We start from the raw sequence: 17,783 nt of genomic DNA on the forward strand, positions 1-17,783 counted from the left end.
GTAACAATAAAAACAAGAATTCTATCGCCACGTGATTGTAGGAACAAAAGCAACATGCCGCTCGACATTACCTATTGCAAAAATTCTGAATGAGATAAGATTTTTACAGCTTCTTATACCCAGAATCCAAATACACCTTGTAATTTCAGTTCTAACGTTACAGAAATAAGAACCATGCCGTACTATCTGTCATACCCTGAAATAAAGATAAAATTTTTAAGTAATTTTTTAGGTCATTTTATTTATATCTTTAAGTCATTTTGAAGATCATTTTGCAGATATTTTTAGGTCATCAAAACCTGGCCCTGCTGATGATTTTCAGCTGTAGGGATAGATTGGTAAACCTTTACTGCTCATATGATTAGTGAGGAACTTTTCCAAGTAGCTATAAGCAGCAAAGTACAATGTCGCCAAAATATCTGAAACATGCCCTCAAGCAAGAGTAAATGCAGGTCAAGTAAAGTTGAATCATCAGATTTATTATGTTGCTTCCAATGCAATCCATTCTAACGACTGTACAATTCTGTATAGTGCGTGTCCTATGAACAGTCATTATGCTTGTAATAGGGCCATTCCACGACCAATGGCCTACTCTATGTTAATAATAAAATTAATTAATATGGAAATTATTATTGTTTTTAGTTGCATTAAGGTTTAGATTTTTGTGAATGCATATAATTTACACACTTCACCAATGAAAGTTACTAGCATCTTCAGCTTACATGCTTCACAGAGAAATTAAGTCAATATTTCCACACATAACACATTTTTTTTAATGCTTTCCAAGCATTGAGCCTATGCATAATACTATGTGTTTTCCAATTACTAGCAGACACCACAAAGTACTTCATAAATCCATGAAATCAGTTAATTATGAAAATTTTAATCCAATCTCATGTCTAGACCCTGATATTTTGTGTGTAAATGTCACACACGCTGGAATGCCCCAATAATATTTTTTTTAAAAAAATATATGCAGTCCTGAATTAGGTTCCGGTGGTTTGGATAAAAATTGGATCAGTTTCAATGAAGTTTTGAAAATATAACCATTTCTATATGTTGTATTACAGAATTTAAAATTTTATTCACATTTCGATGTGCGAGGTTTTCTTTAAATGCTCCTGCTTTGTAGAGTCAATAGAAATTTGCTGTCATTCACGTAGCTAGATATTTTGTCGCCCTAGACAGGATTGTGGCTTGGAATTAGCGGTGAAGTGGATATTTCTTCTACATTAGGATCCTTACAAGTTAATTAAACCTGCGTAAAGCGGTGATAAGATGGATAACTCAAAATGTGACTGAAGTCCAAAAGTGGTACCGATATGATCTTGCAATGAGGTTGAGACTAAGCTTTCGGAATCTGAATAATCCTGTACAGGGACGTCAATTCAAGACCTTCGATGACATAGCACCAGTGGCGGCGTTTGAGTTCCAAAATCTGAGGGGGATAAGGTGCCAAAACTGAGGGGAGGGAGGGAAATATTTTCCTTTGTAGGTAAGGTTTAGCATAGTGCGTAGTGCGGTGGCACTAATCGCCACCACTGCATAGCACAGATCATGGAGCGAACTCTTACTCCTCATCATAACTGGAAACAAACATTTGTATGAGCATGTAATTACTTTTCTTGAAATGATCCTCGCATATGTTACCACGAAATTCGACTATGCATTTTGGTAGAATATGCAGTACGTGGGCCTGTTTAGTTTTTGCAACCGCCTTTGGCTGAAGTTCTTCCTTGCTCCTAAGGTTCCTGCCAAATCAAGAAATGACTGAAACGTTTCGAACTCTTGAGTTTTTGCCAGTTTTGTTACAGCTGATATGGATACTATTTTCATGAAAACCTGTACAGTCACCCGCAATAAAAATGGCACACCCAGATCCCGATATCCTTTTGTTTACCAAGCCCATTTTCGCTGGTAAGCTCCCAGTGACCGGGCCAATTTTGAGAAAATTACAGGGTTACCTTCAAACGACTGTAACTTGGAGACTGATTGCAGTAGATGGATCATTTATATAGCATTATAAGCGGAATGAACCATAGAATCGAACGATGCAAAATGTATGCGCATTCAGTGTATTTGTAGGGGGTGGGTGGGGAGGAACTCATAAATTCCAATATTTCTAAAAAAATGGGTTCTGCCCCCCTGCCCCCTCGGGCAAAAAAATACAGCAAATTGTCAAAATACACATGGAAATGATCGCTGGCATGTCTGGAACAAGAAAATAATTGCACTATTATGATATGAACAATACAACACGACTTGTACCCCCAAAACGATATGTCTGTACGCCACTGAGCCATTCAGGCTAATGCGCAGTTACCTTGAAACGACTGTAGGTCCGAAGCTAATTGCCCTATACGGACGAATCAAGTACCGTTATACGCGAAATGAACCATAGATTCGGACTATATAAAATTTATGCACATTGAGTGTATATACATATAAATGCGGGGGGAGGGAGGAACCGGAAAATTCCAAAATCTCACATAAAATGCTCCTCCCCCCGTCCGCCCCTGGACAACAAAGCACAGGACATTGTCAAAATACACATGGAAATGATCGCTGGCATGTCTGGAACAACAAAATAATTGCACTATTATCATACGAGCAATAGAACACGACTCGTACCGCCAAAACGACGTGTCTATGCGCCACTGACTCAGTTTCAAAGGAAGCTGCCATTTTCCCACCATTCCCCCCCCCCCTTTTATAGAAGAACCAGTATTTACAGCGCATAATATGTGTTAACAGTAATATAAAAGAAGAAAATCGCAATTCCAGCGAATAATAGCGACATTATGATGCAAAAACTACGACTTTGTCGAGGTATCTATATAAAGATAGCTGGTAAACAAGGGGTATACCTGGAGGTATCTATTTATAGATAGCCGGTAAACAAAATGGATACTATTTTCATGAAAACCTGTACAGTCACCCGCAATAAAAATGGCACACCCAGATCCTGATATACTCGCTTCTCTTGTGTGTTTCCTGGCTGTGGTAGAAGTAGTACAAAACCCCACCTGGGTTCTCGGGATCGAGTCTAGGCTGTGGCAGCCTAAGGCAACTCTCCTCTACGAGAGGTACCTTTTATATACCCTATAAGGGGACTCGACTCGCCCCTGTGAAATAAGGAGAACACGAACGACATTCAAGATTTAACACTTCTATTGACTGGACAGGGCAGGATCACGATAATAACAGAAAGGATGTTCGTTTATCTGTAGATTCCTGTAGAGATGATCATCTCCGCTGATTTGGTAGATAAGGCCCGGACCTGAAATGAAACGTTTTTAGGGAGCGCAACTCCCCCTTATAACTCTAGCGTAGCACCGATATTCAATCTAGCACTTGGAGACAAGAACTGTTTACTCTATAACTTTCGGACTACGACTGGGCTGAGATCTGTTATCGCGATCTATTTAAAGGGGATTCAAATTTCCGATCGTTAAAGCCGTTGAGCCAGTTCCATCCTCTCGTTAACCGTGCTTTTTGCATAAGGCTGACGTTACGTTATTTCAACTGATTTCCTGTCGATTCCCGTGAAAGTTCCACAGAATGTCGCCGGTGTAATATGCTTGTAACAAGCTACTTCCAGTGCTTCAGCAGGACTCCTTGGCGAAGAGATTAGTCTATCGAGCTCTGACGACAGGGGTCCCGGGTTCAAATCACGGATTTGGCGTGATACGAAGTTGCCATTGAAATATTATTATTAAAAATCTATCGTCGTAGACATAGGCAACATACATGACACCCTGCAGGCAAACGAGCGTTTCAGGGTGTCTCATATTTGTTGCTGGTGACTGTACATGTGTTTCGAAAATACCAATGAAAATTCGTGATTATCAACAATATTATTTTAAAATCGTAGAACGAAGTAGCGCAACTGATACAATTTGCATTTGAACTTCCTGGCGTGGTAATGCCTGAACGATAAATTCTCAAACCTTTTAATGTAATAACGAATTGTAATTAATTATTTTATTTATTAACCAGTCGCCTATAACAGAGCGAATGCTCCAATTACAATAGGCATTACAATTTGCTATATGCAATATAATTTACATAAATACATAATACATGATACAAACACATAGTAATTATTACACAAAACCTTAGATAAATACGAATACAAAAAGTTATACAAAAACAAAAGTTACACAAATACAAACAATTACATGCATATATTAGAAATTTTGAACAGAGGAGAAAACTAAAGGACAGAAGAAACAAAACATAAACAAGGAACAAACTATAAAAGCTTGAGAATAATAAAGAAATTATACAAATAGTACTATTTAAATAAGAAACAACAATAATCAATACAAAGCAAAAGTTCAAATTTGAATTCGTTTATATGTATACACAATTTAAAAAGCTATAAATTGTATTTGAGACTATAAATATATCACTCTAGACTTGGATGTTTTATTTGTATATTATATCTAATATGTTATTTAAACTATATAGAAAGTTTTTAATATTAAAAGCAAAATCTAAATCAATTCCATTCGAGACAATATTATTTTGTTTACTTAATAGTCTAATGATTGGAGAATTTTGATGGAATTTTGTGTTTCATTTATTGCAGTAAAATGGTTATCTTACTCTTAATACCTTATAATTGACGTTAAAGTTTATCAACTGTAAAAGATTTTAACACTCAAGTATACCATTGATAAGTTTGTATAGGAATATATGGTCAGCCGTTTCGCGTCTTCGTTGAAGTGTATCACATGAGAATTCATTTAGTAATTTAACATAGGATATGCGATATGCATATGAAGATCTCTTGTATTTTTTGTAGTAAATATGTCGTAAAAATTTATTCTGAACTTTTTCAATTTTATTGATATGGCATGAGATGTATGGGTTCCATACCGTACTCCCGTATTCTAATTTTGCTCGTACAAGATTATTAAATAAATATGCTAAAGAGTTGATATTAAATAAATCTTTGGAGTTTCTTAAAACAAAGCCAAGTATTTTGTAAGAGTCGTTATCTACTTTTTCAATATGAGTTGCCAGTTGGTTTACAAGATATCTTGTTCGGCAATTCTGACATTCTGATTGAACGGTATCGTCAAAGAGACGGAAGATTAAACTTTGGATGGAATGCAACGAGACTGCAATTAGTGGATGATCACTTTATGTTTTTCGAACTTTTTTTATCAACGACCGACCGGATATCGAGCTACTGGCGAAGCTTGATATCGTTAACGCTATTTGCTTATTCAATCCATGGGACTTAACGTCGTTCCACGGTTGTTCCTGTCAATCAGTGTTTCAATTATTCATCTCCGTCCGGACAAGACAATATTTACCTTTTTAGAACAGCAGTCGGTCTGCATCTGCACGGCTAATCACTCTTCCCTCTATCACTGTTACGAGAGGAAAATTGTGAGTGCCGCACACATGCAAGAAACCTTTTATCGAACAAATGATACACCGAATCTCTATCGAACATAAATTACAAATAAATACTTTACACGTGAGATGTGATCAAAAAGTTGCAGTCCTCATGTAAATGGTGAACCTCTTGGTCAGCGAGTTTTATGTTGTACCATCCATATTACGTGCTTGAAACTATACCGAATGATGAATCCTGCCCGTTGAGGACCAAAATGAACGTGGATCCTGGTCGGCAGGATCCAAATGTAAGCGTATTTGTAGATTACCACTTACGTTTCTCTGGAATGGATTGTATCACTACAGGGCTAAGTTCACCGCGATCTTCTTGGGAGTCGTAAAGAAAATACAGGCACACACTCATAACTATAACTATGTATTATAATTTATACACACATAATACGTAATCACACTTCCTTCCCTGCACTCCTGTCAAGGGAAATCTGTTTACACGAAGTTTGCAGCTCGTGTCACAATAACACGCCACTAATGAAACGTAGCCACGTTAGGCTTAAGGTATCCATAATTGTCTGCGACGGTTTCCGGCTGTTGCCCGAGTGGCTTCTCCACGAACACTGAAAACTGCAGAGTCCAAAGATATGGCGGTAACTAGACGCCGCGCTCAGAATGAATCAACCAATGGGAGTGCAGGTTCCTTAAAGTATTTGATATACACAAATAAACAATTGAAGTTATATGTGAATATAAAGTACACTCATGCTCATAAATTAAGGATAATGCTGAATCTTGTACAAAGAAATATTTGATGTGCACGTTGCAGCTTGAAATGATGTCCGGGTACTGTACCAAAGAACCTGTGTTCAATATGACCTTTATCCAATGACTCCCAGGAGCAAAACTGTTGATCAGAGTACAGTGCCTATAGGAAGTGTACAGTTGTGTTCGGTTGTGCTAATGCTGAGTGTGTGTGTGAAATTGCTCAGCGAACACATATTGATGATGTAATGAGGGGAAGGATACTTGGGCGGCTAGAGGCGGGCCAAAGACAGCAGGTCGTGTCACATGTGCTCCATGTGCCACAAAGCGTCATCTCACGATTATGGCAACGATTCCAACAGACTGGAAACGTATCTCGGCGCTACAGCAGTGGACGTCCACAGTGTACAACACCACGAGAAGTCAGGTATCTCACCGTAAGTGACTGGAGACACAGACGGAGTACTGCCGGGGGCCCTGCTCCAGACCTTGCAGCTGCCACTGGAACAGTTGTTTCAAGACACACTGTGTACAGACGACTCGACAGGCACGGTTTACTCTCCCGGAGGCCTGAAATTTGCATTCCACTGTCACATGGTCACAGAGTAGCCCGTAACAACTGGTGTAGAGAAGACATGGACAATGAAAGAATGGTCTCAGATACTCTTCACTGACGAGTCCAGGTATAGTCTCAACAATGATTCTCGTCGTGTAACCATCTGGCGTGAACCAGGAACCAGATACCGACCCGGAAACATCGTCGAAAGGGACCAGTATGGAGGTAGTGGTGTCATGGTGTGGGGTGGCATTATCCTGGGTTCACGTACACCCTTGCATATCTTCGACAGAGGTACTGTAACAGGTCAGGTGTACCGGGATGTTATTCTGCAAGACTACGTTTGTCTTTTTAGAGGTGCAGTCGTTCCTACGTTCCTCCTGACGGATGACAATGCCAGGCCACACCGAGCTGCTATTGTGGAGGAGTACCTTCAAACAGAAGACATCATACGAATCGAGTGGCCTGCCTATTCCTCCAGCCTCAACCCAATCGAACATGCTTGGGATGCTCTAGGCCGACGTGTCGCTGCACGTCTTCCACCTCCTCGGACTCTTCAGGAGCTCCGACAGGCACTGGTGCAAGAATGGGAGGCCATACCCCAACAGCTCTTCGACAACCTCCTCCAAATTATGCCAAGCCGTTGTACTGCATGTGTCAATGTGCATGGGCATCACATTCCATACTGAAACCTGTGCACATGCTCAAAGAACTGTGGAACAACAATTTACACTCTCCCTTGGTTTGTATCATATGTGCGCTCATTGGTTTTTCTGACGTTTTCTGCAATAAACAGGGTTAAACAGGGTATGTGAATGTCTTTCTTGTGTGTTCAACATGTGTCTGTGCTACCAGAACTAGTTTGTTGCAGTGCTATATCGTGGGGCACCAAAACCTCTATTATCCTTAATTTATGAGCATGACTGTATATAAAGAAAGAATAATCGTGGTTAGTTTTATGGATAAATCTCCAACAATACAGAGTGGTCCAAAAGTATGGAGACACCAGAATAATTGTTGAATGACATACTGTTCCGCTATGACGGCCGCCATATTCTAACCCCCCATCTTGAATTCAACTTGAAAATTTTAATGTTAAATGGGATGTTTATTGTTGCTCTAGAACCAACCGTGACTAAGTTATTAATGTTTCTTTGTTATTGCCACCTTGAACAAGGCTAATCACAAACCCAAGACCACTCACGTTTAAATGTGTTCAATGTGCTAATTAGAAAAATGTTACAGAAAATGTTACCTCCAATGATATTGTTTGTATTTGATAACGATTGTTATTTTTTCTCAGATGTAGTTTAAAATGAGAACATATAATATAGAGTCAATTTGATAATTGTTGAAAATTTCTGATTTTGCCCTTAGATCCGAAATTTAAGCGGAATGCTACGCAATAGGTTTATGCTGATGTAAATTATAACCTTCGACTTCGTCTTATTTACAAGATGAAAGTTACTTGTACATCTTCACTATTTATTCAAATTAAAACTCTACCCGTTGTGTTACACTTGAAACACAATTTCAAGTGTCAATAATTGATATTTTTGCAATGAGTTTATACAATCTTAAAAGTACAATTAGCAGAACACTGCAACGAACCTATTGTAGTAATATTATGTAATTATGTAATTAGAGCACCATAATTGGACTCGGCCTGTTGAGCTCTATCAATAAATAAATAGTGCTGCAGCAAGAAGGGTAAAATGTGGGGGGCTACTGTCTCCCCACGCCTCCCCCCTAATCTCCGCCACTGGAGGCGACTATTTGAACATGAAATAAGGGTGTAGATGGATCTCGCAGATTGTTAGGTTGATGTTTTTATATGCTTTAAAACACCAGCTCCCATGAGTTGAAATCTGTGCTTGTTCCTGCTTCGTTTTTTTTTTTTTTTGAATTGGCGATAATTGCCCAATGACTTCCCTTTAATTAATCATGCTAACTTGCTGGTGAAATTACTGCAGTTACTGTACGGATAACAGCAGACAACACCTCTGAAAATGAATGCATGTTAATTTGTCAAGTCTGCAACCAGTAGTTTCCTTCCTGCTTTCGAAGGCCAAGGAGAACTCAACGGGGTGTAATCTCATGATCTTTCTCCTACTGCATACACGAGAACGCGCACTTAGCGGAGTCGCAAGATCTTCATATAATTTATGGACAGCCTCGCAGAGAAGCAGCGGGCCTGTGAAGATGTTTGCGGAGTTAACTAGATGCTAATGAGAACTACTAGACGTCCATAGAAAGAACGTTGCAGCACAGCTGCGGGAAGACTTTCAGAACTAGTCGTGACTTTGTTCGGCTGAAGCATTCGCCAGAATTTCAGACTACAAGTTGGTCTTAATACGGAAGGAATTTTAATTTGTATCTTTCCTTGTGGCTTAAAACTCTTTAACATCAGATAAGCATTTGATTACGGTCCAATATGGAAAACATAAATTCAGTAACGCGATTCAAGATAAAATTAAAATCGTTCCTTTCGAGTTAGGTGAGTGATGAGGTGAAGAGTTCGGTACAAACATTGTTCACCGAATAGTATATCGCCGACCTCTGTGCTGGAGTGGTTAGCACAGCGCGCTACGACGCTAGGGTTACATAGTTCAAATCTAGGCCTGGACTTGGGAGTGTCCCTTCATCAATTTCATCATCACATCACGCTTCCTCATCGTCGCAATTAGCCAAAAGTGGCAGAAAAGCTATGTAAAAGAATCTAATTCAATCAACAGTATATCCCTAGATGTAAGTTGTGGTTAATTAAATTATATGAAGACATTCTCAGTATATGCTGTAATTGACAGTGAACCAAATCACTTGCAAAAATATCTGATTGAATACGATTCAAAAGTGTAAGTTTCTACAGAGTAGACGGTTCTGATGTGGCGTGCGCCTCCGATGTTCACAGGTTGGAGGCTCGGTCTGCGCACGGACCACACCTCCAACAAATCCATATAATCATCAGTCATCGCCACGATTAGTCAAAACAGGCATAATAGTAGCGGAAAAATAACATAAATACAGACAAACATCCTTTAGAGTAAACACAAATGCACACCATCTTTGGACCCCTCCATCATTTGGTGCGGCAAAGTCTTAATCAGTCCATTCATCGCATGGACTGAAGACTCCTGTTGTCGCAGTCTGTGCCTCGTTATTTTTATATCATTGTACAGGATGATACGTTTGAGATGTCAGAAAAGTAAACCGTTATATACAAGAAAATATTTTAATTTATTGCCTGTTAATTGTACATATACATGTGTAGGAGAGTCCCAGGTTTCATGTTCCAGCACATTAGTACCCAACATGACGTGTAACACTTGAAAATTTGGCATACAATGCGAAACAGTGTGCACGCTGTTTGGGTATGACCACCATTTTTGTCTTCCATGCACTCTAGCACCACGCGGCTGAAGTCTTTAAACCTCCACTCACTTAATACTTACATAATATCTGCTTATATTACACAAACTGCTCAGAGATACGTGCATTAATCTATTGTATATAACGGGCTTACTTTTCTGATATCTCAATCGAATCACCCTGTATAAGGAAGGAAGAAAGAAGGAAAAGTTGTCAACAAAAATGAGGAAGTAAATAATATTTCATTCCAAAGATTAGGAATACATAACTGTTTCTACTGCGCCAAGCCAGTAGGTTAAGTCTGCAATCATAGGCGTCGCCAGAAATTCATTCAGGGCTCGGGCCAATGTTAAAAATTAAATAGTAAAAATAATAACAACAATAATAAAAAATATATAAAAATTTCAAATAACATTGTTATTATACAATAAATATTAAAACGAACCAACTTTATTACAAATTATTATTATTATTATAATTATCATTATTACATAAACGGGGAGACTTAATATTCGATCCAGAACAACTGTTATTTCATTTTTTTAAACATTTCATACAGTGTACTGAAATTCACAGTCATTGTATTATCTTCAGATTTATGTTGTGTGACATAAAACTGTAATTTTTGGAAACTTTAAAACAGTGGAATCATTAATTTTTTGGATTAAATGGTAGAATATCGAAATATGTATAACCTGGTTCCTGAATTTTTATTAGATTTTTTCCGATCTAAACCAGTTTTTGCTTTGGTTATTCTATTAGAATATTAGCTAATAACTACATTTTTGTTAGTAACAATAGTGTCTGCAATATGTTTTTTTCTGGAAACACGCAAAGACAGAAGTGCTGCTTAACACAGCGTTGGTCGACACGTTAGAACCACGCTAACACCTCAATTCTTTCAAATTTCGTTGATCTTTTTTGGTTTCTCAATATCATTTTTTGGTCATAATGTGAATAAACCACATTGTTGCTTCGTCAAGTCCAGTGTACTGTGGCTCAGGAAGGTTTCTTTGAGTTTGATTGTCATCTTCCAAGGCTGATACTTCACTGTTGCTACTATGACCTCTTATGCCAAGCTCCTTCACATCACCAACTTCTGAATAAAGAATATCTCTCTGCTCCTCTCGTACACTTTCATAGTCTCTATCGTGTATTTACCATTGCAATATGTGAGTATTGTCCATCGTGAAAAAAAGCACTTAAACACAAGAAAAGCAATAAAATTCACGAAAACAACAAAAAAATAATAATAAATAAACAGTTTTGCGGTTAGTCGACACGTGAACGTCACGCCAACATTTTGCCAATTTGTTTACAGGATCACTACACAGCTCCTACTAACGAAGGGAACGCTCCACCCTATTATATTTTCCCACCCTTAACAAAACAAAGGACAGCTAGACTGCGTCTCAAAGAGCTTTCGAATCTTACAACAGATATATGAGGAGATAAATTTCAATGTTAGCACAGCGCTAACATTATCGTACTGCAAGAATTCTACGTGGCATTTCCACAAGCATAAATACTACGGGACATCCTTTCTCCAAAACTGTGCCTGCAGTGCAGATTCTCACCTGCTAATTGTGAAGATAAAAAAAGAACAACGAAAGGCGAGGAGACTTAAATATAGAACGTGCAGTAATGATTCTTCATTTGTGGCCGGGGTGTCCTCAGGCGCGCACCCTTTATTAATACGCAATTGGTCGTTCACCCCACGCGGTCGTCATGCAACTTTCTCATTCATCACGTCTGGCCAGGGCGAGAGGCTGCAAATGGAGAAATAATGCGGCGCGTTAACACCAGAGGGACACCAAACGCATTCAGCGACATTCTCGGAGAAAACTTAATTTAGGCTTTCTTCTCTCTCTCGCTCGGAAGCACAATGAACCAAGTTTTGCCTGTGTGCCAGCGAAGTAAAGTGCGTCTGGAACTTTCTGACGAAACTTTTGTGAAGAGAAGATGATAAATACACGGTCAGTGGCACAGCTTTACCTACAAGTTTACAAAATTCATTTAACCCGTCGTTAGTCAACATGTTAGTGCAGCGCTAACATTGAAATTCATCTGCTTACATATATGTTGTAAAATGAGTCTGCCTTATCGCACAACATTATTGCAACATTGCGTTCTGACGTCAATCGAGGAATGCCTACATTGTTAGATTAGGTCTGTTAGGTTAGGTTCTATTAGCATAAATACGCTGATTCTCTTTATCTTTACCTAGCCAGCATAACCTAACAACTTAGACATTTAGCCTATCAATAAAAGCATTTTCCGGTGACGTCAGAACGCAAGGTTGCTGTAGCGTTGTCCAAAAAAGGAGACCCTTGAAAAATACAAAAGCTCTTTGAAACACAGTCTAGCTGACTTTTGTTTTTTTACGGGTGGGAAAATGTAATAGGGTGGAGCGTTCCCTTTGGTTAGTAGGAGCTGTGCCATGATCCTGTAAACAAATTGGCAAAATGTTAGCGTGACGCTCACGTGTCGACCAACCGCGGGAATGATTTTTTAATGTTTTTGTTATGAATTTTATTGGTTTTCTTGTGTTTAAATGACTTTTTTCATGATGGACAATACTCATATATTGCGATGGTTAAGACACGATACAGACTATGAAGGCATACGTGAGGAGCAGTGCGATGTTCTTTGTTCAGGAGATAGTGATGTGAAGCAGCTTGGTATAAGTGATCATGGCAGCAACAATGAAATTTCAGCCGTGGAAGGTGACAATCAAACTCAAACATATGTTCATGGGCACAGTACACTGGACGTGACTAAAAATGTGGTATTTTCACATAATGAAGAAAAAAATGATATTGAGAACCAAAAAGAATCAACGAAATTGAAAAAAAAGAGGTGTTAGCGTCGTTCTAACATGTCGACCAACGCCAGGTTAAGAAGCTATGAAAATTTGATCATTGTTGGGATACAACCTATGAAAATAACATGGAAATAGAAGACTGTCCCCGATGGTATAGTAATAAGGTCTCAGACTCGTATTAAGGGGTCTTGGATTCGATATTAAGTAGTGACATAGCGGAGACAAGTGTCTATCTGTGCATAAATTTGACAAACGAATCTTGTTAAGTTAGGCTTTAACCTGTAAAAAGAAATATATAATTTCAACAAACCATAGGAGTAATGTTTTTGACAGTCAAATCAAATTAATACGACACGTGTTTAAATTTTAAACTAGATATAAGCCTAGTTCTCGTAAACTACACAAAAATATAATTAATAATGACATCTGTACTATTAATAATGTTACGGTAAATCATGATTATTGTATTTGGACTTTGTTTCATAGTAAATATTTATGTATTTGCTTTGTCATTGTAGAAGAGTGAGCGTTTGTGTTTGTGTATGCTCGTATTATTCGTGTAATTTTTGTCCTTCCGTTTCTTTGTATTAGGTATATGTAGAAAAAGGTAGTAAATGATGGTCATGCGGGTGAAAACCTTGACTTCGCCATGTTATCAAAGTCACAAAATAAGTTAATGTGACAGAAACAAAAATAAGTTATTTCTATGTGATGATAAAACTACGTTCTTCCCCATAAAAGGTATACCTAAGTAACATGATTATTTCCCTAGACTGTTTCACGGTTTTCTTCAAAGAGTTTTTCAGGAAGCAATGAAAGTTAGCTGTTAAATAGGTAGAGGAGAAGGTTTAAATATGGGTTTTGGAGTTATCAGCGCTCCCGGGTGCTGCAGCCTGGCAGAGTGTATTGGAACTGGTTATCTGTCAAGGACAAAGGTTGCGGCGCCAATTCGCAAGAGAAAGTGGTGGTTAGTTTCGGCCTTGGACGCTGTTAAGAGAATTGCGACCTCCGAAAACTTTTTGCAAGTATGTTTTAACTCGGTGTTTTCTGAATTCTCATCTGCTTTATATAGGTTATGATATTATCGGTACATAGAACAAATGTGGGCTTTTATAATGCCATGATTTGTTTGTGAAATATGTACCACAGAGAGCGAAAATAAATTGAAGATGAAAAATAGCGTGATGGTCTAAATATGGGCTATGACATGAGATATAATGTTGAGATCACATTTTGAACAAATATTTGGATGTTTTTCTTAATTTAAATTTTTCCCATTCCGCGTGATTTTCAAAACATGAGAATATTCATGAATATCAATTTTATAATGTTTTAGCGATAAATTACTGTTTTTTATAAATTGTAATTGCTTTTTGTGATATTGCCACTAGTAGCCCATATTTAGACCACAATTTTGAAATACATCATTTTACCATTTTTTTGGAAATTGCTCTTTTTTCTAAAAAAAATGAGACCATCTATACTTTATCATGCTATTACATTTAAGTATATATTTCATAGATATGCATTTTAAAGGCAGGTTATTGATATATTAATTTTTTCCTCCGAAAATGACAACATAAGAAGAGGGCCCATATTTAAAACATTTCCTCTACTTGAGTACCCCCTACAACCATGGTGTATTGAAACATTAACCGAAATGGTACAAAAGTGACGTAATACATATAACTAAAGAAAAGAAAGCTTAGTATACATTCACTCTACAGATTTCATTCGCAATTGTGAAATATTTTTGTTTCATTTCAGGGCATTCATACTCAAGCATTACTTTTGTAACGTACGTATTTCTTTTGTTAGATGAGGAGTGTTTAGCACAGCACGCTACGACGTCATGGTTCCCGTGTTCGAATCCAGATCTGTGTATGGGGGTTGTTTGTGAGAGTCTCTTCATCAATACCATCGTATCATCACTCATCCTCGTCGTCGCGATTAGCCCAAAAGTAGTAGAAATTCAAAGTAAAATAAACCACATTAACTTTGTCAGATCTACGAAAACAGATCTTGTTTTCAGCAAAGTACAATTTCTGCGTCCATAACTTACGTTTCTTAATTTTGTTAAAAGACTAAAATGACTATATTTTCATGTCGCATTTTTATCTCTGTGAGTCTTGCCGATGAAGAATCATGATGAATTGGGAAAAAAACATAAAAGAAGAGAGGGTTGCAATGTAGATATCATGGTTACCCGCGGCCTTACGCTAACCATTCGAGTTGGGAGGCTGAAACAAGTAATTCCATTCTATCTCATGGCAAAGCAGCATGACTTGGATTAAGCGTTATGAAAGTTTCAGGTCATTGTAGTAGGATCAACGGGAGCTTATGAATGGAGCAGGCGAAACAACGGCGCATACGAAAGTCAAGCGAAAGCTTACCAATGCAGTATTCAAGGCCCAGAATCCCTTCTAGCTCCGGCAGGAAATCCGCACCGGAAGATTTCCCGGAGCGGATCCTCCGGCGGTGAATAGGTTTCATCTACTCTGGAATAAATTTAATGCTGGAGGTGTAAATTTACAAGAAAATATTCATAATTTGTGGTTAGAACGGTCTGGAGCATGACCGCGCATAGGGTCAAAGAAGGGGGGGTGGGGTGGAAATCTAGTGGACAGAGAGAAGCAGTACACGCTGCTGGGAAGGCATGTAACGGCAGTCGCTTTCCCGCCCTCCACGCACTTCCGTGCCCTCTCACGTGTCTATTGGTGGAGCCGGCTTGCGCCACTACTTGCGCAGAGACTTGTTTTTGTTTGCTTGCTCCAAAGATAACTGGGACGGGGTATAGGTAGGTCTCTGCAGTGTGAGGTTGTATTTTCTAATTTGCTTATTTGGTTCCCATAAGCAATTTTTTTAAGTCTAACTTACTGTTGCTGTTCTTATATTTCCGCAATCGAAACCTTATCTCGCATTCTAGGTCACCACCAACGGCTTGAACAAGTAACCCTTATGTGACCATTAAGTCTATCTTGCTGTCCGTCCGTGTCAACTAACTTTTAATTATAAGTTACCAGGGCTTCAAGAACTAAATTCTGTCTTCATGGTTAATATGTGGGTGAATCAAAAAGTAAGTTACACGCCCCTGTTAAAAACAAACGAAACACATTAGAAAGAAAAAAAAATATTGGACGAAAACGCATGAACATTTAACTTTTTACTACATAGTCACCAAGGTGTTCCAAGCACTTTTCGTATCGTGTGACCAGTTTTTCGATTCCTTGTGTGTAAAAATTCCGTCCAATTTCTTTGAACCACTTTGAGACTGCTTCCGCACTTCCTCATCAGACGCGAAACGCTGACCCCCTAGGTCTTGTTTGAGAATACCGAAAAGGTGGTAGTCACAGGGTGCCAAATCGGGGCTATAGGGAGGGCGAGACCACACTTCCCACTTGATTTCTTCAGTAAATCCTGAGTGACACCAGTTGTATTGGGAGTAGCGTTGTCGTGAAAAAGAACAACCCCATCACTCAATCTTCCGGGCCTTCGATATTTAATGGCTTTTCTCAGCTTATTCAAAGTCTCACAGTATGTTGCGCCATTGATTGTTGTTCCTCGGGGCACAAACTCACTGTAAACAACGCCTTCGGAATCGTAGAAGATCGTCAGCATGACCTTTCGAACCGTTGGACAGGTTTTTGCTTTTCTTGGTGGTGGCGAATCCTTGTGTCTCCATTCAATGGATGCCCTCTTTGTCTCGGGAGTGTATTGGTGCACCCAGGACTCATCTCCTGTGATGATTTTGCTCAGAAACTTCGGACCATCCGTGGAATAACGCCGAAGAAATGACAGCGCAGCATCAAAACGTTGATTTTGTGACCGTTGGTTAACATGCGCGGCACCCAGCGAGAGCACAGTTTACGATAACCCATCTGATCACGAATCAGCATAGACGCACCACCATAGGATATCTTCAGTTCACTTGCAATCTCTTTAATTTTCACGCGGCGGTTAGCAACAATGATTGCATTCACACGATCCGCGTTGTCGATAGTGTTCACAGTTGCAGGCCGCCCGACACGCGGTTCGTCGTTCACGTTCGATCTTCCCTCTTCGAACAGGAGGTTTCATGTAGACACCCTGTACTATGAATTAAATGTATTGTCTATCAAACGGTTATGAACTATTCAAAAAACCACGACGCTTTCATTATTTTCCCTTTGGTGTTCGAAAACAAGGTATACAGAAGAGTTATATTGGACATATAAAGGACATTCTCTCTTTGAAAACATTGCATTGTCTGAGTGAGCTGAGAAAAACAAAGGCATCTCCAGAGACTGGACGATTTAAGGGAATATAAAAGGGTGAGCCCTTTCTCCCTTTAGAACCTTCCGCCCTCCCCCAGAGTACAACTCAAAATGGCTACAGTTGACATTCTGAAAAATACAGGGACTGAAATTGCGGCAACTCCATCGAAAGGCCATTGTCTGGGGCAACGCGTTAATGACTTTCATTGTATGTACAGACGGACGGAAGGTTTCCCGTATTTTTATTTATCACAAGCGTGAGCATTCGTTTCATTTCCTGCCTGGGGGGTTGGAGAAAATTGCTTCTCTTCCCAGACAATCCAGGTTGAAACGGAAGCAGCACAGGAAATTAATGTGCTCTCCACAAGATGAATCATGTCCTAGGACCTAGGATACTCTTGCGATGACTGAGGCATGCATTGAGAAATAGGATGCCAAGGACTAGAAGCAGGACAGCTCTTTGCAGTTTAGGCTGTAGCAATTACATCAACTTACGTAACCAGAAATCCGAAACTTGCATGGAATTCTGTTCTTCTGGACCACAATGGAGATCGAGAAAAGTAATCTTAGCAGAATCAATTAGATTATTTTCAAAATCTGATTCCTAATACTGGCTTTGATAACAAGTATCTTGTGACGTGTTTTGTACTTT

The 17,783-nt window shown here is 38.9% G+C and overlaps 1 protein-coding gene across 1 annotated transcript in view; it reads right to left on the reverse strand.

The window, feature by feature from the left end:
- Positions 1-7,197: 7,197 nt before the first annotated feature.
- LOC145998419 (cytochrome P450 307a1-like) overlaps positions 7,198-17,783 on the reverse strand; it is a 43,421-nt gene continuing 32,835 nt past the window's right edge. Inside the window, exon 4 of the mRNA XM_083134826.1 lies at positions 7,198-7,333. Coding sequence (XP_082990952.1) covers positions 7,198-7,333 — 136 coding nt within the window. The remainder of the gene's footprint in view (positions 7,334-17,783) is intronic.

This window comes from Lepisma saccharinum, chromosome 14, assembly GCF_977018435.1.
Source record: "Lepisma saccharinum chromosome 14, izLepSacc3.1, whole genome shotgun sequence".
In the NCBI taxonomy this organism is placed as follows: Eukaryota; Metazoa; Arthropoda; class Insecta; order Zygentoma; family Lepismatidae; genus Lepisma; species Lepisma saccharinum.